The 25,884-nt window shown below is 46.3% G+C and overlaps 1 protein-coding gene across 1 annotated transcript; it reads left to right on the top strand.

Moving 5' to 3' along the window:
* Positions 1-834: 834 nt before the first annotated feature.
* LOC130479602 (zona pellucida sperm-binding protein 1-like) lies at positions 835-23,005 on the top strand. Its single transcript, XM_056851997.1, is given in 12 exon segments — positions 835-853; positions 5,527-5,631; positions 6,996-7,076; positions 11,380-11,498; positions 12,330-13,893; positions 14,601-14,744; positions 15,004-15,188; positions 15,283-15,380; positions 21,847-21,974; positions 22,069-22,258; positions 22,344-22,494; positions 22,913-23,005. Coding segments are annotated over 12 exon segments (2,877 nt in total).
* The last annotated feature ends 2,879 nt before the right edge of the window (positions 23,006-25,884 follow it).

The raw sequence follows: 25,884 nt of genomic DNA, 5'->3' as shown, positions 1-25,884 counted from the left end.
TGTGTGTAGCCTGAGATGGATAGCAGATAAGTAGCTGTTACAACAAAACTGAGTTTTCAGTGCAGTCCTTGACTTCAGTGGACTTAGGCCTTTTATGCATGGCTAGTATGTCCCTGGTTCGTCCCTCTCTTGTCTCACAGTTTTATATCCCGGAATTGGAAATCCTTTGCATGGTATGGCTTGTTGTGAAGGAAGTCCTGGGACTCTCAGGAGCACTGCATAATGACAAGCAGAAATCAGGAAGCATCTGAGTCCCCACCCCTTGAAATGCTGCACTGTCATTGGCAGTAGTGTTTACTCTGACAAAAATGTCACCCCTACCCAGGTGAGTGGCCATTTCACAACCCAACTTGCAAAATGGAGTACTGAAGTACATCCACAAAAGTAAAAGGGGGGGGATTCTCAGTTGTATACACACACTGCTGAAACTGACTAGAATAGACATTATGGGTGGGTGGGGTGAGTTCTCCGTTCATCCCCAAGTCTGTGAACTGCACAAAAGAAAAAAGATGCCTCCTTCTCTGGGCACCCTCTGCATTTTTGTTTTCCTGCTGCTCTGATGGAATATCGATATATCAATATATCATCAAATAATCCAAAATACTAATCAAAATCGCAGAGAGTGGCAGTGGAGCTTAGGATCACGGACTCACTCCTTCCCTCAGTGGGTAACTCATCATTCAAATGCAGGGGTGGGGGATGCACAATCCTAGGCTCTGCTGCTTCTCTCTGTGATTTTGATTAGTATTTTGGATAATTTGATGATATTTTCTGGTGGAATAATCAGAGCAGCAGAAAAAAACCTGTGGAGGGCACCCAGAGAAGGAGGCGGCCATGGCTGCCTCCGTCTCCGGTATGGCTTCCTGGGGCATTGCGGAGCGGATGGCTGAAGGCTGGCTGGAGGGGGAGGAGTTGGAGAATGGGGGCGTGCAGGGACATGGGAAGAAGATCAACCAGCGGCTGAACTATATACCTTCTTGGTGCCCGAGATGGGCTTGGGACAAAACTTAAAAGCATGATAAAACAGGGATTGGAAAACCCAGGGAAGTCGTGGGACGGAAGCGAGCTGAGCCCCCAGGAAGGAGAATGTCACACATAACCTTGATGGCAAACCGAGACAATCACAGGAGAATCGTGAAACAAACAAACCATGCATATATGACCCTAGAAGTGTGTAACTGTGCACCTCATTACGAAGTACTACAAACATCTCAGACAGTGCTGCTGTGATTCAGAAACAGATTTTTAAAAACCTTGAAGAATAGTGGCTTCAAAAATGGATCAAACATTTATTTAAAAAAATAGAACACTTACCCTTTACAACATCTAAAATGAAAATAATAATAATTAACCATTAGAACTGGCAACAGTTTAAAGAACTTACCTGTCTGAAATGCAAAACCAAACCCCATTCTCCATCAAATACCAAAATGGATTAAAAGTCCTATCTGAAAGTGCCCTCAGTTAAAACTGCCCGTTCAAGAGGCTGCCTAAGGGCATAGCAGACCCTGTTTACTCAAACAGGTGTTGACAAGGGGGGCCTGCAGGTTGAACAGGTGTTGGCAATGGGGTGTGCTCATAGGCGCTTCCTCGTTGTTTGAAAAGCAGGTTGGCGTGGTGCCCAGGACGGAGCGCCTTCTGTCAACTGCATCTGATTCACCCATTATCTTGTTCTCTAGACTCAGCCAGTCTGGCCATGCTGATCTGTGTTTCTGTAACCTCACAGTTGAATTACCGCGAGATGCTCTACGTGGGGCTGTCATTGAAGGCAACCCTGGTCCAGAAAGCGGAAGCCTGACTATTGTCAGGGGTCGCTGCTGGGAACATCTGTCGCCCGTTTTGAAAGAGCTACATTGGCTGCCAGTCTGTTTCCGAGTTCCATGCAAAGTGCTGCTTGTGACCTTTAAAGACCTTCACAACCTGGGACCCACATATTTGAAGGACCACCTCCTTTCGTATGTCTCTGTGCCCCAATTATGGTTGTCAGGCAGCCATCTGGGGGGCCCAAGTCAGCCCTAGGGCCCCTGAAGCTGCTACTTAGGGTGCTACTTAGGGTGCTACTTAGGGTGGCCCTGCCTGGCACCAACCCTTGTGGTTCCTTCTCTGTGGAATGGGCTCCTTGAAGAGGTGTGAGGAGCTCCCTCCGTGGAGATTTTCAGGAGGCATCGCAAGGCTTGCTTGTTTGCCAAAGCTTTTGAAGGGGGGTGGGTGTTGGATGGCAGACATCTTTTAAGAAGGGGAGATATTTGGGGTTTGTTTCATTCTGGTTTTAATGTTAACTGAAAACACTTTTGCCTGCTACTGTAGACCTCCTTGAACCATGAGGAAAAATGGGGTATTAATTGTTAAAATGGGGGTATTAATTGTTTTAATAAATCAGTCAAAACCATAGAGTGCTGGAGATAATGACCATGTTAAGAGACTGCATCCTGGCGATGGTTGTAGCTTGTCCTGGCTGGTCTTGCTTTACTCTAGGGCTGGCTTGGCAGCAGGATCTGAGAAGCAAGGGTCTCCCTCAGCCTGGCAGTAAACTTTGCAGAAAGGGGCTGTCACCCTCCTGGTACTAGCTGGAGACCTCCTGCTATTACAACTGCTCTCCAGCCGACAGAGATCAGTTCACCTGGAGAAAATGGCCGTTTGGGCAGTTGGACTCTATGGCATTGAAGTTCCTCCCCTCCCGAAACCCCACCCTCCTCAGGCCCCCACCCACCCAAAACATCCCGCCAGTTGCAAAGAGGGACCTGGCTACCCTAACCAGGCAAGAGTCAGATGTGGCTCTAGTTTCCTGTCCTCAGCCTTCCCTGCACCCCTAGAAATCTTCTTAAAGGCATTCTGTGAATACAGCCTGACACTGGCTTCAGGGGCCCTAGGGCTGACTTGGGCCCCCCAGATTTTGTCCCCGTAGTTCCAGCCTCTTGGCATCCCTGTTTCCAGGCTCCACCCGCCAAAAAAAACCTCTAGGAATTTCCTGTCCTGGAGTTGGCAATCCAATGTTGGGACTTGGCACTGGGGAAGACTTAGTTCTTCCCCACTCCATTGCCGGAGGCTTCCCCGCGCCTTTATTCTATCTCGGCTGGGAGAGGCATACATGGGGAAGATCCATCTCCCTTCATCTTGTAAGAGTTAGACACCCACCCGCTGTTTATATGTTTCCTCTTCCCAATGAGGAAACACATCCAGTTAGAACCTGCGAAGCCTCCCCTGAGGTCCACCATTTTTGGGATATTGATCATTCACTTCCCGCATCTTCCCATACAGACAGAAAGACTCAAGAGGTAAAAGATTAGATCAGTGTAATATATGCACCGATATGCGGACCCAGCCACCCTGTGCTATCATAGGAGGACCATTCTGCCAGTCGCCAATTCTTCTCAACTATTCAGCGCATTATTTATTTAGAAAACATCTATGCCCCCTACAGAGACCTTAGGTTCAGCTTTTCAAGCCATGTGTTTGTTTGGAACTATAGAACAAGAACTTTCCTTCAGTTCATGATTTAATAAGTAATGAAGCGACAGTCTTACCTTACTTTTGAGGCAATGCCAATGCACTGCTGCGGCAGATCTATTGCGGCATCAGTGCCCGTCAGGATCGCTGTAAGCGCAGCTGAATTGCTGTTAAAGCTCAAGGGAGTGCAAACCATGAGGTCAGATTAATATTCTCACTACCATCGAATGAACGTGGGCCAGGATACAAAGCTGCATTTCGCTCAGGACAACCACCTCTTGAAGGCTGAACAGATTGTGCCGATTTAAAAATACTAGCCTCCATCAATTTATTTTTAAAAAGTTATCTGCCAACTCTCCAAAGACCCGTTTGAGGTGGCTCAAAATTTAAATCCATGTAAACGATACAACATAGTAGTTTCTCCATTTATCTTTTTTGATCATTTTATCTCACCCTTCCTAAAGAAGCTCAGGGTGGCATATATGGTTCCTTCTCCCTTTGGCTTCTCCTCACAATCGCCCTATGAGAGAATGATTGGCTCAAGGTCATGCAGTAAGTTTCATTACAGGATGGGTGTTTGAACCCACAACATCCAAGGCCCTAGTCATACACTCTAACTGCTATATAACACTGGTTCACTTTAAAGTTATATTGTATATATGTCAGCTCAGCATCCATGGTTGCTAAGAGGAAGCCTCTCCCCTATGAGTAATTAGGGGGATTGCCAGCTTGTTAACTAGCATCTGTAGCTGTGTCTTCAATAACAGTGACTTGATGTGTGAAATGAGCAGATCGTAATGTTTCTCTCCATGCCAGGAAAACCATCTCCTGCTGACTTCCTCACACCTAGATGCATGTTATTAGCACATGGATGTCTTGACTCCACAGGAAATCCATATGGTGGGGAATAATGGTTAAATGTCCCTTCCACATGTGCCAATTTAAACACATGGAAGATTCACACACCATTATCATACAAGCCTGAAGGTAGCTGACACTGGTTGGAGAATAGGGTTTCCAACAGGTCCCAAGAAAAATATCCTATCCCTTTGTGTGTGTGTATTAAGTGCTGTCAAGTCACGTCCGACTCATGGTGATCCTATGAATCAATGTCCTCCAAAATGTCCTATAGTCAACAGTAGGGTTGCCAGGTCCCTTATCGCCACTGGCGGGAGGTTTTTGGGGCAGAACCTATGGGCGGGGTTGGAGGGGAGGGACTTCCATGCCATAGAGTCCAATTGCCAAAGTGGCCATTTTCTCCAGGTGAACTGATCTCTATCGGCTGGAGATCAGTTAGGGTTGCCAACCTCCAGGTAGTAGCTGGAGATCTCCTGCTATTACAACTGATCTCCAGCCGATAGAGCTCAGTTCACTTGGAGAAAATGGCCGCTTTGGCAATTGGACTCTATGGCATGGAAGTCCCTCCCCAAACCCTCCCTCCTCAGGCTCCGGCTCAAAAACCTCCTGCCGGTGGCAAAGAGGGACCTGGCAACCCTAAGATCAGCAGTAATAGTGGGAGATCTCCTGCTAATTCCTGGAGGTTGAAGAAAACTGCAGCACCCAGGCTCCAATATTAACTCAAATTCTCTAGTTAGTAAGAATATTCTTTAACAAGAAAGTAAATACAAAATACAAATAACGGCTGTGCAGACAACCAAGGTATACTTTCCTTATATGTGTTCTTTACTTTCAAAGCAAACTGCAAAATTAATCAGCTGAGGAGTTCCACAATCCAACTCATAGTCCCAAATCAAGGTCCAAATGGACGGTTACATCCCCTGCCAGCGTGGCTCACTCAGTCCATAAACATCCAGTAGCCCGGTTACTTCACCTGACGGCACGGAATCCCAGTCCAGAAAAAGGGGAAGTCCAGCGGTATAATCAGTCCAAAAATCAAAGAAAATCCAAAACGACCCTTCCGGATTCGTGTACGTTTCACAATAAAGTTGCTTCGTCAGTTGATTGTAGTCTATAATCTTTTTGCACTATGCAATTTAGCATTTAAGTAAGTGGGTACAAAGACCTCAATTAAAATGAGGCTTCTGTGCGATGAGGCCCTTTCTGGAGATGTCCCTTTAGGGTCTGCTGAGTCCCTTCATGAGGGTTTTGGGTGCAAATTCAGTGTCCCTTTGCTCCTGGTAATTCCTGGAGGTTGGCAACCCTAGTCAACAGCCTTGCTCAGGTCTTGCAAACTGAGGGCTGTGGCTTCCTTTACAGAGTCAATCCATCTCATATTGGGTCTTTCTCTTTTCCTGCTGCCTTCCAGTTTCCCTAGCATTATTGTCTTTTCCAGTGACTCTTGTCTTCTCATAATGTGACCAAAATACGATAGCTCAGTTTAGTCATTTTAGCTTCTAGGGACTGTTCAGGCTTGATTTGATCTATAATCCACTTATTTGTCTTTTTGGTGCTCCACGGTATCTGTAACACTCTCCTCCAACACATTTCAAACGAATCTACTTTCTTCCTGTCAGCTTCCTATCCCTTTAATAGTGGTTTAATGTGTCAGAATGGAAGGCTGAATATTTTGATGACATACAGGTAAGTAACATCACCTGAAATAACCCATTGAGCCTCTGTTAAAGTGACAGGACACTTTTCCCCAGGTAGGTTTACAACCCATCTCCAAAATGCATGTGATTATTCGTTCTGCTGCACAAGCTGTAGCAATCCGTTACCTGAAGTTCACAATTCAAAACACAAATGTGTATTGAAGATTATAATGAACAAGATATCAATCAGTGAATGAGCAGAAGCAACACCATACCATCTGCAAGTAAGAACCATTGATACTTGGGTTGTCCTTTTTTCCTCTAAAAGGGCATTTTTTTTAATTTTTAACAGGCAAAGATTCAACAAGAGATGCTTTCTGAACATTCCAGGAAAAGATGCATGTGTTGAATTTCTGCCTAGTGCTTTAAAAAAAATAGTCAGAGGTTGAAAAGTACATCACAATATGCCAGATGGCACTTCTGTGACCTGAGGCAAGACGTGCATGACACCTGCCAACTCAAAGACGAAATTCGGAGTCCCTTTCGAGATTGGTTTCATGTTACTTGCCCACAGCCCAAGGGGTGGGGTAGGAAATCTGAGTTCTCAGAACGTCTGAAAGAGACAGAAAGATGGAGGGAGAGACAGAGAGAGAGAGAGAGAAAAGGATGAAAGAAAAAATAAAGGGGGGGAGAGAAAGAGAGGTGATAGGAGAAGGTCACAAATGAAGGTGTACCAGAACAATTTGGTGGAACATGGGTGTGAAATATTTCCTCTCTGTTCAGAACTTTGCACTTTTGACATGGCCCCTCAGATGGTTTCACAAAACTCTTCCAGGTGCAAATCTGCCCAACAGTTTCACAACCTCTCCCCTCCCTATAAATGCACATCCCTGAGCACTCTTTGGTAATGTAATCACTAAGAGTATCGTGGGTACTTTTGTCCTTCAGCAATGGTGTTACGCTGCAATTACTGTATAGCCTTAGCACTAGTGTTTCTAGTTGGCTTGTCTTATGGGCAATATGGTATCCAGAGTGTTAATTTTTTAGTTTTGTCACATAGGTATGACTGCGGAGAGCACAGCATGCAGTTAATAGTGCCTCCTAAGCCAAGCCTTTCGGTACGCTTTAAAGTTGTGGGTAAGTGTCTCTTATTTACTCTTCTCTCACTTTTTTTTTTAAACTGGGGGTTAAAAGTGTTGGGATTTTATATTTGGTTAACAGAGCAGAGTTTGCCCAGTCGTGGAAGCGAGATATTGAGTGCAATAAATTCAGTCTTCCCAAGAAGCAAATTGCAAAAGAAAGTAGAACGTACATTTATTCAGGTTCAGTTTGTTAACATTCTTGTTGCAGTTGATAAAAGATAGAAAGCCTCATCTAAAGAATACATGTCCCTATACAAGTGGCTAGCTAATCCAGCGTCATGGGAGTGCGAGTATGATTGTATGGTTTATGCAGGAGAGACCTGTAGAAACGTCTGCCTCCTTTGCAGACCACCTGGCAAGAGCAGAGAGACAAACTGGCTGCTGAGAAAGGAGAAGGAGGAGTTAGAGTGCAGCCCCCCACCCAAGTTCAGCCAAACAGCAACATCTCATTAAAGAAAAAGCAACTACAAACTTAAGAGTAACATAGCGCCCCCCAATGTCCAGGCATGCTGAGTCGCTCTCACTGACTCTGTATGCCATCAACGTTCACAACATTCAGGTTGTCACGCAGGCTTTGGTACTTGTCTCTTGGTAGCGGTTTGGTAAATATGTCTGCTGTCATTTTCCCAGTGGGACAGTAGTGTAGTTTGACAACTCCTTGTCTCTGCAAGGCCCTTACGTACTGGTTCCTGATTCCAATGTGCTTTGTTAGCGCACTGTTCTTTTCTGAAAGAGAGAGGGCTATACAACTCTGGTTATCATCTAGCATTTGAACTGGCAAAGGCTCTTTAATACCAAAATCCTCCAGTAACATTGTAAGCCACTCTAATTCTCTGCACACTTCAGAAGCGGATACAAATTCTGCTTCAGTAGATGAGTGGGCAACAATTTATTGTTTATGACTTGCCCAGCTAATGGCACCACCCCCATAGAAAAATATATAACCACTAGATCTTAGGTCTGATCTTTCTCCAGCCCAGTCTGCATCAGCATATCCCAATAGTGTGGGGTTATTAGTTGCTGGCAGTCTCAGTTTAAAGTGTGCAGTACCCTTTAAGTATCTCATCACCCTTTTAACTGCAGCCCAATCATTTGTGGTGGGTGTGCTAACCCTTCTGGATAATATACTTACAGCTGTTGCAATGTCAGGTCTTGTTGTCATTGCTAAATACAGAAGTTTGCCTATGGCAGCTCTGTAGTTATTGTTGTCTGGCAGTGGTTCATCGGGTACCTTTTCTCTGTAGAAGCCTGATTCCATTGGTGTAGGCATTGGATTAACACCTTCCAGGCCCAGGCTTAGCAACAGGTCTAGTATCTTCTGCTTTTGGCTAAGAAGATAACTTCCATCTTGTTCCCGTTTAATCTGAATTCCCAAGTAAAAGTTAGCATTTCCTAAGTGTTTGACTTCCACTTCTTTGTTTAGTTGGAATATAATCTCAGCACAGTCATTTTGATTTTCATGGCAAATAATCAGATAGTCAACATATGTTAGAATAAATGTCCATCTCCCATCTTTATGTCTACTGTAAAGACAGGGGTCAGCATTGCCTTGTCTGAAGCCTTGATTGAGTAGCATCTTGGTCAGCTTGTCCGACCATGCTTTCGCAGCTTGTTTAAGCCCATAAAGCCCCTTTTGAAGTTTACAGACTAGATGTTTATTCTTTTCATCTGTAAACCCTGGGGGCTATTTCATGTATAGTTCTTCCTCTATTTCACCATGTAAAAAGGCAGTCTTAATATCTAAGTGTTCTGTTTGCATGTTTCTAGATGCTGCGATGCTTAGGAGCATCCTAATTGTGGGGTATTTCACAACTGGTGCAAAAGTTTGGTCACAGTCTGATCCATAAGTCTGAGAGAATCCTTTTGCCACTAGTCTGGCTTTGTATCTCTCAACTTCACCTTTTGCATCCTGCTTAGCCTTAAAAACCCATTTGCACCCAATGGCATTCTTACCCTCAGGACGTTGGGTGAGAATCTATGTCTCGTTCTTATGCAGTGCGTCCATTTCCTCTTGTGCTGCTTTCCTCCACTTGCTTGCCTCTGGTTCAGGCATGCGCAGTAATTCAGCATATGATGCTGGTTCATGTGGTAGCAATGTCCTTGCGAGGTAGGTGAGTTTCTTAGCTGAAACTCCCTTGTTGGCTCGCTATGAGCGTCTGAGATTCAGGGTCCCATCTGCCTCCGCAGCGGTCTCTGGCTCACCTGCTTGTTCAGGAATTTTTGCCCTCACAGCCTCCTCTGGTTGAGCATCTGGGTGTGTCTGCGTAGTGACTGCATCCATTGGCTCTGGGAGATACACCAGCAGTTGGTCGTTGTCCCGATCTCCCTCTGGACAGTCATCTGTCGCAGCAGTCTGATGGCTCCTTGGTCGCTCATCAAACTGTACCACTCTGCTTGTAGTAATTTTGTTAGTACTCGGGTCTAGAATTCTGTATCCCTTACTCTCTGGAGAGTATCCTACAAAGATGCCTTCTTCGGCTCTGGGTTCTAGTTTGGATCTTTTCTTTTCTTTTGGTATATGAGCATAAACCTTGGATCCAAATATCCTGATGTGTTCTATGCTTGGCTTTCTGTTATGCCATAACTCATAAGGAGTTTTCTCTGTGGCTTTGGTTGGCAATCTGTTCTGCAAGTAAACTGCGGTCATTGCAGCTTCTCCCCAGTGCCTATAGGGAAGGCCTGAGTCAATCAGCATGCACCTGACCATGTCCATTATAGAGCGATTTTTTTGCTCAGGTGTGTGAGCCACAGTGTCTCTGTGATACAGGGCAAGTTTGTTTGCTGCTGTTGGTATTTGCATCTTTATTGAGCAAAAACTCTCTCTGAATATGACCTGGCTTATTGCAATTGAAACAGATAGGTACATTCCTTTTGTCTTTGGGTTTGGGCTTTCTGTGATCGATTGGCTTAGTTCCTGCCCACTTTGGCCTGGTCTCTCGGACCATGTAACTTGAATCATTCTTGCTTTTGTTCTGCTCATGAGAGCCCTTTTGCCTGTGGTACTCAGCTCTGATTAGCCCTAGAACATCCTCCAACTTAGAATCTTTTCCATTAAATGTTGAAATGAATGCAGAGTAAGATTCAGGGAGAGAACTTAAAAACAGTCCAACTTTTAAACTGTCACCTAACAATTCACCAGCAGTTGCATGCCTGTCAATTAGATTTAATAAAGTTTCAATATGGGTTTCTGCATTTCCATTTTCCTGTAGTCTGATGGAGAAAAGCTCCCTAAACATTGAGACTTTGCTTGCTTCATCTTGCTCACCAAAAACTTTTCTTAAGGCTTCAATCATCCCTTTTGCTGTTTCTTGTCCCTTTATGTAGACCAATTGGGAATTAGCCAGTGTACTTATAATTAAATTTTGTGCCTTGCCATCTGCATTGTCCCATCTTGTGACTTCATTTTCAGGACCTGAAGGTCGTGGAGCAGTTAATGAAAAATTAGCTCTTTCCTCTTTGAGCTGATGCTCAATTCTAAAAAGCCATGCATTAAAATTGTTGTTTAGTTTCTCAAGGATGGCAATTGTCGATCTTATCCCTTTGCAGGATGGCTCTTTCAGGAGAGGCACTTCTGCAAATATAGGGGTCTTAAGCCATGAAAGGTTTTATAAGTAATAACCAACAACTTGAACTGAATCTGGGAACAAATTAGTAACCAGTTGAGTGACTACAGAATAGGTGTAATGTGCATACTCTGCCTAGTTCCATACAGCAATTGAGCTGTGGTGTTCTGTTCCAGCTAGCATTCCAGAGTTGTCTTAAAGGGTGCAGGCTCATGTAGGCTGTATTTAGGCTGTATTACAATAGTCCAGCCTCTAGCCTTGAGATTACCGTGCCGTGAACCCACATGGCCAGGTCAAGGTAGGCAGTCACCTTCCAGTTTACATGAAGATGGAAGAAAGCATTTTTGCAACTGCATTAACTTGTTTTTTCACCAGTAAGGCTGGGTTCTTAACTGAATCAGTTCTTAACTGAATCAGTGAGAGTCAGCTGAACTCCATCTAATGTAGAAAGCATGATGCCCTAACCACAACTAGTTGGCAGGCAAACTAATACAGGGGGAAAGTCAAGGGCAAGTGATTTCTGTGGGTTTGCTAGAGAGGCTAGATTTTCCCATAAACTGCAGGGCTTGTCTAGCTGTGGAAATGGTAAGTGGATCTTAGTGAGTGCTTTGGGGTGAGTACCATGACACTTAATTAGCTGGTCCACATCTTTGTTCTATCTAGACGAAAGTATACCCCTTTAAAACTTAAACATTGTTCATAAACAGTCAAACATCTGATTATAATTGTCTGCAGATGAATTTGGGACAGCCTTTGAAGTCACAAATTGTTCTATCTGCCTTCACTGGGTCACATCCAATGAAGATGGAGCAGTATTTTCTGCTGGTTACCAAGGCTGCCACGTGTACCGCAAGGTAAGGTCCAACAGCTACAGTTCTGAGTCCCTGTTGGCCAGGAATGGAAAGTGTAGAGAAAACACAGGCGAGTGGAAGTTCATAGACCTTGAGATGAGGGGTTGCTAATTGAAATGTAGGAACATTCAGTCTAGTGCCTCAGGAAGTTTTTGTTGAGCAAATAAGCCAAAAGGAAAAGACACCGAGTTATGAAAAACTCTAAGGTGTGAGTTTATAGGGTGGTTAATATTTGCTCTATAGACAATATGGGATGATGTTCAAACACAAGCCCCGACATTAAATCTGCCACCTGTACCAAGAGAGAAATGTGTAGCTCAATTTCTTACTTTTTTTTTGCTAACAATCTGTGTCCAGTTTGAGTCATTTGCAACTTCCTATGTTGAAAAGTCTCTGCAACAAAGCTTTCTGTCAAGATACTCTGATCTATAAGCACCTTTGGGGAGATCACAGGTTGGGGATAGATTAAACGATGTCCGAAAGTCAGAGAAAAAGAAGAAACTATAAACACAGCTACAGCAAAAGCACACTGCTATAGAACGTAAGATTGTTTTGTAAACTTCCAAGACTTCTTTGTAGGAGAAACTTGGCCATTTGCAGTATAGGAATGCCGACACGTTTAGTCAGTCAGTGTTGACCCTTCAAAATTACAACCCCTCCCAAAAATCACAGGATGGCACCCACACACAAAAATACTATTGTTACTGCAAGTATGTCCTAAATCGGAATTGACTAAGCTGTATATTTTGATCTGATGCCCCAAGCATGAGTAGCAAATACATCAGAGGTTGGGAGTGACATTACCAAAGCATTTTGATTTGATGACTTTTCCAGGATGGCTACAACCGTCTGATGGTCCGAGTAGAGGAAATGACAGGAAATGGACGTGTTGCTGCTTTTCATGATATCAACATGGTCTGCCCGAAACCAGAAGAAAACTTCTTGACACCAGAGGACGGCATGCGACGTGTGCCCCAGCCGCCACAGCCTGTCCTGGTGCGCCCAGTGCCTCCTCAACCACAGCCTGGCATGGTGCGCCCGGTGCCTGCTGAGCCCCAGCCTGCTGAGCCCCAGCCGGGCCTGGGGCGCCCGGTGCCTGCCGAGCCCCAGCCGGGCCTGGGGCGCCCGGTGCCTGCCGAGCCCCAGCCGGGCCTGGGGCGCCCGGTGCCTGCCGAGCCCCAGCCGGGCCTGGGGCGCCCGGTGCCTGCCGAGCCCCAGCCGGGCCTGGGGCGCCCGGTGCCTGCCGAGCCCCAGCCGGGCCTGGGGCGCCCGGTGCCTGCTGAGCCCCAGCTGGGCCTGGGGCGTCCAGTGCCTGCTCAGCCCCAACCTGGACTGGTGCACCCAGTGCCTCCTCAGCCTGGCATGGTGCGTCCAGTGCCTGCTCAGCCCCAACCTGGACTGGGGCGCCCAGTGCCTCCTCAGCCTGGCCTGGAGCGCCCAGTGCCTGCTCAGCCCCAGCCAGGCCTGGGGCGCCCACTGCCTCCTCAGCCCCAACCTGGACTGGGGCGCCCAGTGCCTCCTCAGCCCCAGCCGGGCCTGGGGCGCCCGGTGCCTGCTCAGCCCCAACCTGGCCTGGGGCACCCGCTGCCTGCTCGGCCTCAGCCTGGACTGGTGCACCCGGTGCCGCCTCAGCCTGGCATGGTGCGCCCGGTACCTGCTCATATCCAACCTGGACTGGTGCACCAGGTGCCGCCTCAGCCGGGCCTGGGGCGCCCAGTGCCTGCTCAGCCCCAGCCGGGCCTGGGGCGCCCAGTGCCTGCTCAGCCCCAGCCGGGCCTGGGGCGCCCGCTGCCTGCTCAGCCCCAACCTGGACTGGGGCGCCCAGTGCCTGCTCAGCCCCAGCCGGGCCTGGGGCGCCCGCTGCCTGCTCAGCCCCAGCCGGGCCTGGGGCGCCCGCTGCCTGCTCAGCCCCAGCCTGGCCTGGGGCGCCCGCTGCCGCCTCAGCCCCAGCCTGGCCTGGGGCGCCCGCTGCCTGCTCAGCCCCAACCTGGACTGGGGCGCCCAGTGCCTGCTCAGCCCCAGCCTGGCCTGGGGCGCCCGCTGCCGCCTCAGCCCCAGCCGGGCCTGGGGCGCCCAGTGCCTGCTCAGCCCCAGCCGGGCCTGGGGCGCCCGCTGCCTGCTCAGCCCCAACCTGGACTGTGGCGCCCAGTGCCTGCTCAGCCCCAGCCTGGCCTGGGCCGCCCGCTGCCGCCTCAGCCCCAGCCTGGCCTGGGGCGCCCGCTGCCGCCTCAGCCCCAGCCAGGCCTGGGGCGCCCGCTGCCTGCTCAGCCCCAACCTGGCCTGGGGCGCCCGCTGCCAGCTCAGCCTCAACATGGCCTGGTGCGCCCGCTGCCTCCTCAGCCTCAACCTGGCCTGGCGCGCCCGCCGCCTCAGCTATATCCTCCAATATACAACATAGGTATGTGAACTTCCAATATATAATAATTATTGCTAGCCTTTCAAATGCTTTAACGTGCATGAAGCAGTTTCCTCATTAAGTACAACTTTGGGTTCTGCATTCATTGGATGTGGCGCTGCAGATTTTACCATTTTGCCCATAATTCTCTTGAAATGTGCCTCTAAACCTTTTCATATATTTTACCAGTTCTATATAAACTCCATGAGCCAGCATGGTGTAGTGGTTAAGGTGTCAGACTGAGACCTGGGAAACCCAGATCCAAGTCCCCACTCACGCCATGGAAGCTTGCTGCTGGGTGACCTTGGGCCAGTCACTCACTCTCAGCCCTGACCTTGGCTAGTATTAGGATGGGAGATCTCCAAGGAATACCAGGGTCATGATATGGATGCAGGCAATGGCAAAGCACCTCCAAAGGTCTCTTTGGGGTAACCATAAGTCAGCTATGACTTGACAGCAATACACACACACACACCTATAAATAATTCCACACTTATACCACAGAAATAAATGAGTATGTCTTAATAATAAATATAGCAAAAGTTTCTTACTACCAGAGTTGACGTTTTGAATTGCCCTTGCAATATTATGTAAACTACTGTGTGCCCAAACAGGTGAGGATGCGCTACACAAATTCAGCATCAAGGTGCTTGTGCTTGCTCCCACAAATGAGTGAAGTCATGGGATGCTTTTGTTTTGGGCTCTTGCAGGCACACATTTAACAATGGAACAATGTCGAGTTCTGGGCAGTAAAATCCCTTGTGCAGACACCGATGATCAAGCAACTTGCCGCCAAGCTAGCTGCTGCTATGATGACAGTGACTTTAGTACTCCTTGTTACTATGGACACACAGGTAAAATCTGGCATCTGACTGATGAACAGAATTCCTTATACTGGTGTGATTGTTCAAGAACTATCTGGTGCCGCATTGTGAATGTCTCCGATATGTTAACTTTGGGGAGCAGGGGCATGATGCAGCCGTACAACTGAATGTTACACATTTTGCTAAAATGGCTCTGCCAACTCCCAGAGGGTGAATGGGTTATGAAGAAACCATACTTGTTGTCATTCTATTGCTGAGACCTGTTCTATGATCCTTTTGCTCCTTACAGTCACTGTTCAGTGCCTTACGGACGGCCACTTCATCCTTGTTGTCTCTAGGGACATGTTGGACTACCCAGTTGTTCTTGACACTGTTAAGTTGTCTTATGCCCAAGCAGGGTGTGACCCTGTCAGGAGAACAGAGGCTTTCCTTGTCTTCCGCTTCCCCCTGACCCAGTGTGGCACAACTGTCCAGGTGAGAAGGCCTCTGCTTTCAAGCCAGGGGAAACGGTCAGAGCTGAAATTGTTGCGTAGAGGAATACACATTCTATCATTTCCATCCTTCCTAGGTGATTGGTGACAAACTAATTTATGAAAATCAGTTAATCTCTGGCATTGATATCCAAAATGGGCCAGATGGATCCATCACCCGCGACAGCACATTCATGTAAGTTTCTGCTATGGTATGTATGGAGCTGCCAACAGACTGGGGGGGTGGGCAAGTGGTCTGTCCTCCTCCTCTCCCTCTAATGTCAGTTTGGTAGGTGTGTGTGTGTGTGTGTTAAGTGCCGTCAAGTCGTTTCCGACTCATGGCGACCCTATGAATGAAAGTCCTCCAAAATGTCCTATCTTTGACAGCCTTGCTCAGATCTTGCAAATTGAAGGCTGTGGCTTCCTTTATTGAGTCAATCCATCTCTTGTTGGGTCTTCCTCTTTTCCTGCTGCCCTCAACTTTTCCTAGCATGACTGTCTTTTCCAGTGACTCTTGTCGTCTCATGACGTGACCAAAACACGATAGCCTCACTTTAGTCATTTTAGCTTCTAGGGTCAGTTCAGGCTTGATTTAATCGATAACCCACTGATTTGTTTTTTTGGCAGTCCACGGAATCCGTAACCCTCTCCCCCAACACCACATTTCAAAGGAATCTATTTTCTTCCTATCAGCTTTCTTCACTGTCCAGCTTTCACACTCATACATAGTAATAGGGAATACGATGGCATGAATTAATCTAGTCTTGGTGGCCAGTGACACATCCTTACACTTCAAAATTTTTTCTAGCTCCTTCACGGCTGCCCTTCCCAGTCTCAATCTCCTTCTGATTTCTTGGCTGCAGTCTCCCTTTTGGTTGATGGTGGAGCCAAGGAATAGAAAGTCTTGAACAATTTCAATTTCCTCATTGTCAACCTTAAAGTTGTGTAATTCTCCTGTAGTCATTACTTTTGTTTTCTTGATGTTCAGCTGTAGTCCTGCTTTGGCACTTTCTCTTTTAACTTTTAGCAGTAGTTGTTTCAAATCTTCGCTGTTTTCTGCCAATAATGTAGTGTCATCAGCATATCTCAAATTATTAATGTTCCTCCCTCCAATTTTCACTCCACCTTAATCTAAATCTAATCCAGCTTTCCTAATTATATGTTCTGCATATAGATTGAAGAGATAGGGAGATAAAATACATCCTTGTCTGTCACCTTTGCCAATTGGAAACCATTCCGTTTCTCCATATTCTGTTCTAACTGTGGCCTCTTGTCCAGAGTACAGGTTGCGCATTAAAATGATCAGATGTAGTGGCACACCCATTTCCTTTAAAACCAGCCATAGCTTTTCATGATCTACACAGTCAAAAGCTTTGCAGTAATCTATGAAACACAAGCGGATTGTCTTCTGAAATTCTCTCGTATGCTCCAGTAACCAGTGTATGTTTGCAATATGATCTCTAGTGCCTCTCCCTTTTCTGAAAGCAGCTTGAACATCAGGCATTTCTCGTTCCATATATGGTAACAGCCTTTGCTGTAAGATTTTGAGCATCACTTTATATGTATTATGTTTTAAATATGTGTGTATGATATTTTATGACTTTTAGCCACTCTGAGCCCGGCTTTGGCCAGGATATAGAGCGGGATATAGGACCAATAAATAAATAAATGTTCTTTGGGTCTCTGTCAGTGTAGTGAATTCACCATCCCAGTGGTTTAGGATAGGGCTGCTTTACTTGCATGAGAAATTAATGCGATGGTCCGATAGTTGCTGCAATCTTTGATGTCTCCTTTCTTGGGAATTGGAATGTAAATAGATCGTTTCCAGTCTGTGGGCCATTGTTTTGTTTTCCATATCTGTTGGAATATTCTTGTCAAGATTTTGATGGACTCCTTTTCTGTGGCTTGGAATAGCTCTATTGATATCCCATCTGCTCCTGGTGATTTGTTTCTCCCGATTGCTCTCAATGCAGCTTTCACTTCACTTTCTAAGACTGTAGGTTCTTGTTCAAAAGATTCTTCTTGGAAAGAATCTTTTATCCTTTCATATCTTCTGTTTGGTAGGTAGGAATCTGTAAATGAATCATTTCATGATCTGGAGATCACTGCTGGGTTGGATCCAAAGATCCACATGCAATAGGGTTGCCAACTTCCAGGTACTAGCTGGAGATCTCCTGCTATTACAACTGATCTCCAGCCGATAGAGATCAGTTCCCCGGGAGAAAACGGCCGCTTTAGCAATTGGACTCAATGGCATTGAAGTAGGCTTGACAGGCCCTGCAGCTCCACTGGCGGGAGCTTCGTGGGGCTGTGGCGTTAGCACGTTAAGAGCTGTAGTGCCTTATTAATTTAGTTTAAGGGAAAAACATATATTCTTTATACATATACACATATTCACAAAGCATAACACACACATGCATATATATTCTTATATACAATTGTAGAATCACGATGCATTATGGGTAACATGGATTCTTTGGTCAACAGACATTTCCTACTGTAAGGAAATGTCAGAGTGACCTGCAACTGTCTGCAGGCAGCTGACCAAATTAGATCATTGCTCTCTGTGTTTTGAATGGTACAAGCAGCCTCGCTAACGAGCTAACAGGCTAGTGATTGATGAGACCATTAATGTCATCCTAGAATGTGAAGGGATGCAGATCTTCATTACCAGCTAGGGTGACGCCTTCACAAGATTCTATAGGATTTGTAAATGCTTGTTTATACGTTCTTAATGGTCAGTGGCTAAAGTCTTCTACACAAGCATCATTAGTGTTGTCTGTCTAATGACCTATAAAACATGTTGTAAGCCTTTGTTCTAGGTCAGGGGTCGGCAAACTCATTAGTCAACAGAGCCAAATATCAACAGTACAACGATTGAGATTTCTTTTGAGAGCCAAATTTCTTAAACTATATAAGTAGGTACACTGTTTATTAACTTAATAAACTTTAATTAAAGTTTTAAGTCTTAATTAAACTATAGGTTCACTGAATAAAACTTGATATCATACTTAATAATGATCTTTTTATTGATAAAAATTAAAGTGTAAGTCCTTGCCATTTCCCCCTCCCCGTCCGGAGTCCTCGTCTGGAGGCCTGGTCTACCGCCATAAAAGCCTATTGGTAGACCTGGCCTCCGGCTGAGTCCCATTGGGAGGCCAGGTCTACCCATTGGCTTTTTTGGCAGTAGACCTGGCCTCCGGAGGCCCATAGAAGCCAATTGGTGGACCTGGCCTCTGAAGGGGGACTTCTTCCCCTCCTCAGAGTCCAGGTCTACCGCCAAGAAAGCCAGTGGGTAGACATGGCCTCTGAGGAGGGAAAAAAGTAAGTAAGGTATCCATAAAATTAAATCATGACAATGACTGACATTGACTGGGCGCAAGAGCAGGGGCTCCGAACCAAGTTCGGAGAGCCGCACTCAAGGGGCCAAAGAGCCGCATGCGGCTCTCGAGCCGCAGTTTGGTGACCCCTGTTCTAGGTGGAGAGCTCTGACCTTTGACAGAGTCTCTTCCACGTGCGCTATGCTCTCTATTGATCAATAAAAGACCTGCTTAATTGTTAACCTCTGTCTTGAATTACTTGATTGAATGCTATAAGTAATCAGGACATTACAGAGCCTACGTCACTTCCAGTTTAACCCGGAAGTGACAGGGACGCTCTAGCGATCCCGGCTAAAACTCTATGGTTTCCATAGAGTTTTAGCTGAGGGTGCTAGAGCGTCCGAGTCACTTTCGGGTTTACCCAAAAGTGACTTGTGCGCCGCGTTGGTGTGTGCGTGCTCGCAGTGCCCGCCGGCCCTTAGCTGGCCGGTGGGCAGCCCGGTGGATGGGCGGTAGTTTACCCACCACCACCGGGCAATTGGCAACCCTACATTGAAGTCCCGCCCCTCCCCAAACGCCACCCACTTCAGGCTCTGCCCCAAAAACCTCCTGCCGGTGGCAAAGAGGGACCTGGCAACCCTAAAATGCAAAGCTCCACTTGGCAGAACGTATCTGTCTGTTCATCTGCAGAACCCCCCCGCCATGCCACCCAGCTGGTCCTGAGGTCTGGGGCTCCCTGGGAGCAGAGGTAGGGAAGCTGTAGGTAACTTTAGCCTTTAGACTTAACGGCCAACTTGTGCCCTAGGGTTGCCAGGTCCCTCTTAGCAACCAGCGGGAGATTTTGGGGGCGGAGCCTGAAGAGGGGAGGGTTTGGGGAGGGGAGGGACTTCAATGCCATAGAGTCCAATTGGCAAAGTGGCCATTTTTCTCCAGGTGATCTGATCTCTATCGGCTGGAGACCAGTTGTAATAGCAGGAGATCTCCAGCTACTACCTGGCGGTTGGCAACCCTATTGTGCCCCCACCCCTGTGCAGGATGGGATTTCTCTCTTTTTTCTTCTTTTTTTTCTCCTTTCTTTTTCTCTCCTTGGTATTATTAATATTGAATATATTGGATAAGGGGAAAGTACAAATATAATAGGGTGACTTATAGATGAATTAGAATGCATGGATGCAAAGGAGATCTTGGATATTTTAGAGAGGGAGGAAGACGGTGGGGAAGTCAAATGTTTTTGATTGTATTTTAAAGACATCTAATAATTTTATGAATTTTTAATGAATTTTTAATGATTATTTTTATGGATATAGAGGGTGTATGTCTAAATCTAATGTTGGTTATTATTGAAAAATAATAAAAATATATAAAAAGAGAGACCAGTTGTAATAGCAGGAGATCTCCAGCTACTACCTGGAGGTTGGCCACCCTATTGTGCCCCCAGCCCTGTGCAGGATGCAGCCACTAACTGACTAAGTCACTACAGGCTGCGAGCCTATGATCGCTCACTCGCTTCGTAATAAACACTGATGGGATAGCGCTGACCATTAGACTCAAGAGGGAAATTTGAGTCACGCAGTAAGAAATGTAGGTGTTTGCTGTTTAGAGATGTGACTGCCGGATTCCATTTCTAAATGTTTCCCTCCTTGCAAAGTGATCGCAGCCCCTATGTACGGGCAGAGGGAGAAGGGCCCCAAGCCAGGAAGCTGTGGCTTAAGTGCAGAAGAAGTCTTTACACATCACAGAATTAATTTACAAGAATTTGCTGCCTTAAGATGAAGAGATGGCCAACAGAGTACACTGTTTTAAAGAAAGGATTAGGCAAATGCTAGGTGTGGTGGGGAGGTAGTTGTGAGTTTCCTGCATTGGGCAGGGGGTTGGACTAGATGACCCTGGTGGTCCCTTCCAACTCTATGACTCTATAAATTGGCAAGAGGATGGCTCTATCAGGGGCTATCGACCACGTTAGCTAAATGGAGCCTCCGCATTCACTAAAAGTATACGTCCAATACTAGATACTAGAGGCGAAACTGTTAGGTCTTAGGTAGCGAGTTTCATTGTATTTCAGACAGTCAAGGGTTACATTGTTTGTAACCAAGCTGACCAGATCAAAGGTGATGTAACCTACAGTATGTGTCAAGTAGCTATTGGTTAAACAGGACAGTTGTAAAAGTATTTGCATCCTAGGGCCTCTTCTTGGTTTAGCAAGAAGAAGCCATCGCCATTGTATTTTAGATTTTACCATGTGAAGATGTAAAGCTATAGTACTCCCAGCTAACTCCCAGCTTCTGGGATGCGATAGGAAACTTAGAATGTAGTAAGGAATTTGTTATTTTCGACTCAAGTTACCCTTCCCTGATGTTAGTAAGTAAAACTGATTTTTGCTAAGAGAAGAGACTGTGGGCGAAAACGCATGGTCGCTTTATCCTCCTTTAATCCCTGTTTTAGCCAGGATCGAACGCACATTAGGTGAAACGCACGCGTTCGATCCTGGCTGAATCCTGGCTGAAACGGGGATTAAAGGAGGATAAAGCGACCATGCGTTTTCACCCTGTGAGTCTTTATTGCGGGCGCGCAACATTAATTAGCTTCTACCTCTAATACCATTAATATTCAACGATCCATTTCCTCTAACCAAGGGTATTATTCCCATCAGAAACAAGGGAGAGGAGATAAATAAGCCATAGTAGCCACAATGGAGGGGAAATAAGGCCAGCACACCGCAGGACATGGTTTCCAATAATGGGGAAATGTGGTAGACGAACAGAGCAATCCTAAGGGGGGGGTAGTTTCAAAGTGCCCAGGGACGGCAATGTCGCACCGCCTTGCAGCAGCGCAGTAAGAATAAAAAACAAATTTCCTCCCAGGCCCCATGAAACTGCTCCATAGAATTACATGGGGCTAGGCCATGATTTTTGCAGGTGCAAGTTCGTGTCTCCAAAAGGGGGGAGTTCCTGGGGCAAAAGGGCTTAGGGAGCTGACTGAAGTCAGCCCCGTCCCCAGGAACACCCCCCTGTGGCACCGGCCCCCTATCAGATATGACCTGACTGTGGCATTCCCTTTGCCATGAAGTAAATCTAGCAACATCATCCCAGATTTTTAAAAATGCTTCTGGTTTAAATAACTTTCAGTTTAGATGGCTTTTGTTATGGGCTGCTACCGCCTACTTGGTTGGCGTCTGCTGGTTAAGCATGGCTTGTTTTGCTGAGTAGTTGGTGGGCCTATATGTCTCGTCATAAAATGGCAACCTAAGATATTATGTAAGCTCCTTTAGAGGTCATGTTGCAATAAAAAGTAGAATAGCGAGATCTTACCAATAAACGAGACTTTGTCATCTTCTGTATGCAGTCTCCATGCTCGCTGCATCTACAATGCCACCGGCTTCCTGCCAGTCCAGGCTGAAGTCCTCTTGCCTCCCACCCCAGCTCCAATTTCCCAGATGGGGCCTCTCCGGCTTGAACTGCGCATTGCTACAGGTAAAAGTACTTCTAAACTTGGTGCCAAGACCAACCACTGTCTTCGCCTGAAGAGCCACTCTCTTGATACTTTTGCTTTGCCTCCCATCCCTAGATGCCAGTTACAAAACCTATTACTCAGATGGAGATTATCCTGTGGTGAAGGTACTCAGGGAACCTGTGTACGTGGAGGTTCACATCCTGCAGAGAATGGACCCATCCCTGGTTCTGGTTCTGCATGACTGTTGGGCTACTCCCAGCGCTAATCCCCTTGAGCAGCTGCAGTGGCCGATCCTGGTGGACGGGTGAGTGGAGAAAAAGCTGCTCGTTCTCGGTTGTGGCGGGTTGGCTTCCACGGCCTGTTTGAATGGCAATGCTTTTTGTTCCCAGGTGCCCATTTGAAGGAGACAACTACAGAACCCAGCGGGTGCCCCTGGGGCCTGCCTCATCCGAGCTGCCTTTTCCCACTCACTACCAGCGCTTCATCATTTCTACTTTCACATTTGTGGAGTCTGGCTCTCAAGCGGTGCTCAGTCAGTTGGTATGGAAATATATTTACAGTTGCATGCTGAGGAACAAAACATAGACAGGAAACCTCTGTTCTCCCATGGATGTCATGGATAATAAAGTGACAAACTTGCTAGCCAGCTATCATTCTGTTTTGCCATGCCCTCTTCACAAAGGTGTACTTTGTCCTTCAGGTTATAGGGAGCTAGGATATGGCAGTGATAAATGCTTTCTTCCCCTCTGCTGATGGTAACTCTCGTGCTGCTTGTAGCACAGCAAACTCAGGGTCCAAAGAAACTTACCTTTGATGATGCTACCAGTATATTCTTGTTGGAGAAACAAAGTTTAACAACTATCCTGGTATTAAAATAAGAATCCTTAGTGGGTGGTGTTCACATCTTACTTATGAACTGTAATGTAAAACTTATATGAGTGAGACTTTGTTGTTTCAGGTGTACCTCTTCTGTAGTGCATCAGCCTGCTACCCTTCTCAGTTTGAGCCTTGCCGAGCAACATGCAGCGCAAGATCTTCTCCAAGTGAGTGACCTCTCTGCCTGATGCCAATTGGTTCCAAATGTGAAAACCCAACACAAGCACCAGTCCCTCCAAAGACGGGGTACATGCACACAAGGGTTGTTATTGCACACTCTTATTCGCGATTGATTCTGGATGTTTCATCCACCATATTTCCCACTGTATCCTACTGCTTGAACGTTTTAGGGAGAAAGGCTGATATCTTGTTGCAAGAGCAGTTGGGAAGTTGAAAATGAAATCCAAGAAGAAAAACTGTATATTACATTAAAGCTCAGACATCTCTTGTGTAAAGAGAAGCATCTACAGAAAATATAATTTGGAGGTTGCCTAACCCTTTTTCTGCCTAAGATCTTCCTTTTCCAAATTGCCACCTCTGCACAATAGATCCATGTTTATGATATATACATACAGCCCTATATGTGTGTGTGTGTGTACACACACACACACACATACACACACACACAGAGAAGTAGCATGCAGCTGTATATGTGTGTGTGTGTACACACACACAAACACACACATACAGCTGCATGCTACTTCCGATGGGAATATAGCGATTTATCCTCATGAACGAGCACTTGGAATGTTTGTTACAACAAGCTGTTGAATTGAATAATCTCATGATTCATCAAGCAAAAGCAACCCTTGTTGCTATTATAAAATATTTTTTGTGGCCAAGCACTGTCTGGCATTGAATGTAAATGTTCTCAGCGTGCTCAAAAGTACCTTCTTGCTGCATCTCCTAGGAGGCCGCAGGTTCGTGAGCCCTATGAATAGGACAGAGCCCTTGGATCTGGCAAGCTCTCATGGGCCTGTGATCTTTCCTGAGGAGACCAAGGAGCCAGTGTCTAAAAGTAAGTTCCTTTGTAATAAGATGATCTCCCTGATCCTGTCTTGTTTTCACTGCAACCAAGGGACGCAAACCACACAGCTACTCGTCTGACCATGAATCCCTAATGAAGGGTTCCTGGCAGGTAACTGTCCAACACGAATACAAGTCACTTTACTGAAGCACCCTAGGATGTACACTGGAATACGGGAGAGGTAACTTTCAAGGCATGAAGAGTATGAACATATTATGATCAATGCTGACTTGACACAGTGGACTGAACCAGCTCATAAAGCCAAAAACCTCCTTTTCAAGCACCTGGTCTGCTAGGGAGCAACTTATCATCTTTGAACAAGTTGTCCATTGTTTCAGAGGAGCTTCAGGCTGAGCTCCCTCCCTGCTAAGTGTTGCCTGACAGCTCGAAAGCTCTGTAAATGGAGGGATTTTCTAATTGGTCAGACTACCCCATGGAACAAAGTATCAGTCTTTCAGACTCCAACTAACTGCTCAGCATATGTGATCCCAGTTTCAATTTCCTTCCTTTGCATTAGGAGCAGGGAACCCTGGTCTTTTATGCATGGCTGTTCCATTTGCAGTCACCCCTCTGATGACTTTGAGTCTTTGTTTGGATTATGCCTGCTGTTTCCAACCATCAGAGGTCACCTCTCTATCCCCCCTGCGTTTCCCCACGTTTTGAGGGGCCTGTTTTATCTCAAATTTGAAAACACGGGCAAAATGTGGGGAAACGCAGGGGGAGAGCAAGGCAACCTCTGACTGTCGGAAACGGCATGCGTAATTCAAAGACCCAAAGACATCAGAGAGGTGATGGCAAGTGAAACAGCGATGCATAAAAGACCTCTGTCTGCTTCAGTTTTTGTTTAAAAGTATGACACTGGATTGCCATGCCTGATGAGGACTAGTCATCCCTTCTTTTTGACAAAATTCCAAGTTTCGGGGCCTGGAAAATTCAATTATTTTTCAGTCTCCTGGTTTGGTGTATGCATATAGGATGATTATACTGCTTTTGTTCTGCAACTGAGGTAATTGGGAGCAATGGTGGCTGAGCCATCAGTTTTCCCCACACTCTGGAAGCCATTTTTGAGTGAGTTTTTTTTTCTTTTTTTACCGTCAAATTGTAGCTGACTTATGGCGACCAAGTAGGGTTTTGAAGGCAGAGGTGGTTTGCCATTGCCTACCTCTGTGTCGTGACCCTGGCGTTCCTTGGTGACAAGGAATAGTGACAAGAGCCAGCCCTGCTTAGCTTTCAAGATCTGCCGAGATTGGGCTAGCCTGGGCTACCCATGCCAGGGCAACAGACTTCTATCATCCTGTAACTAGACGAGAAGGCATCTATTAGCTTTTTTGCCAGACGTAAGCTTTTTGCCTAAGCTACTAAATGGCAACTCTTCTTGCTCGTGTTAGGTATTTATTTTATAGTACTCTACCTCCCCAAGTGACTGCTTTTGTGGGTAGCAGTAGCATGAAAGCCTGAGTTTTAAAAATTGAGCTGCGTCAGCCTATAAACAGTTGTGGCCAAAGCCAGTGAGAACTAACCATTTCCTGACGTTTGGGGTATGGGTCAAAGGTGCACAGAGAGACTGGCTACAATTAAAGATGAGACGGATGGACAGCAGGGAGACCTGCAGCTTGCCCCCCCCCACTTCTGCAGTGGGTTGCATCTGAATCTGTGTGATGTCTTCCACCACTATTTAATGGCTGCAGAAGGTGGGATTGGCCATGGCTCTTTATTTCATGAATGGGGGAGCTTTTGTAGCCATTATATATGTGGGTAAGATGACAGATGCTTGCTGCTGGAAAGTAGCTATAAATCTTGATGCTGGAACAGACTTGGTCATTCACTGATGCCATCTGAGTAAGGAACTGTGGCTGGGGGTGTTGGTGCTATTCTAACATTACTATGCATCTATTCCAGGCTCAGAACTCCAAACAGATTTTAACTCTGTTGCCTTGGGGCTCCTTTCTGTGGCAGCTGTGTCTTCTGTGGTTGTACTGCTGACAATGGTCTGGAGATGGAACCATAAAAGATCATGACTCTTCTCT

The sequence above is a fragment of the Euleptes europaea genome, chromosome 6 (genome assembly GCF_029931775.1).
Source record: "Euleptes europaea isolate rEulEur1 chromosome 6, rEulEur1.hap1, whole genome shotgun sequence".
In the NCBI taxonomy this organism is placed as follows: Eukaryota; Metazoa; Chordata; class Lepidosauria; order Squamata; family Sphaerodactylidae; genus Euleptes; species Euleptes europaea.
This window is presented reverse-complemented; position numbering and strand designations above follow the sequence as displayed.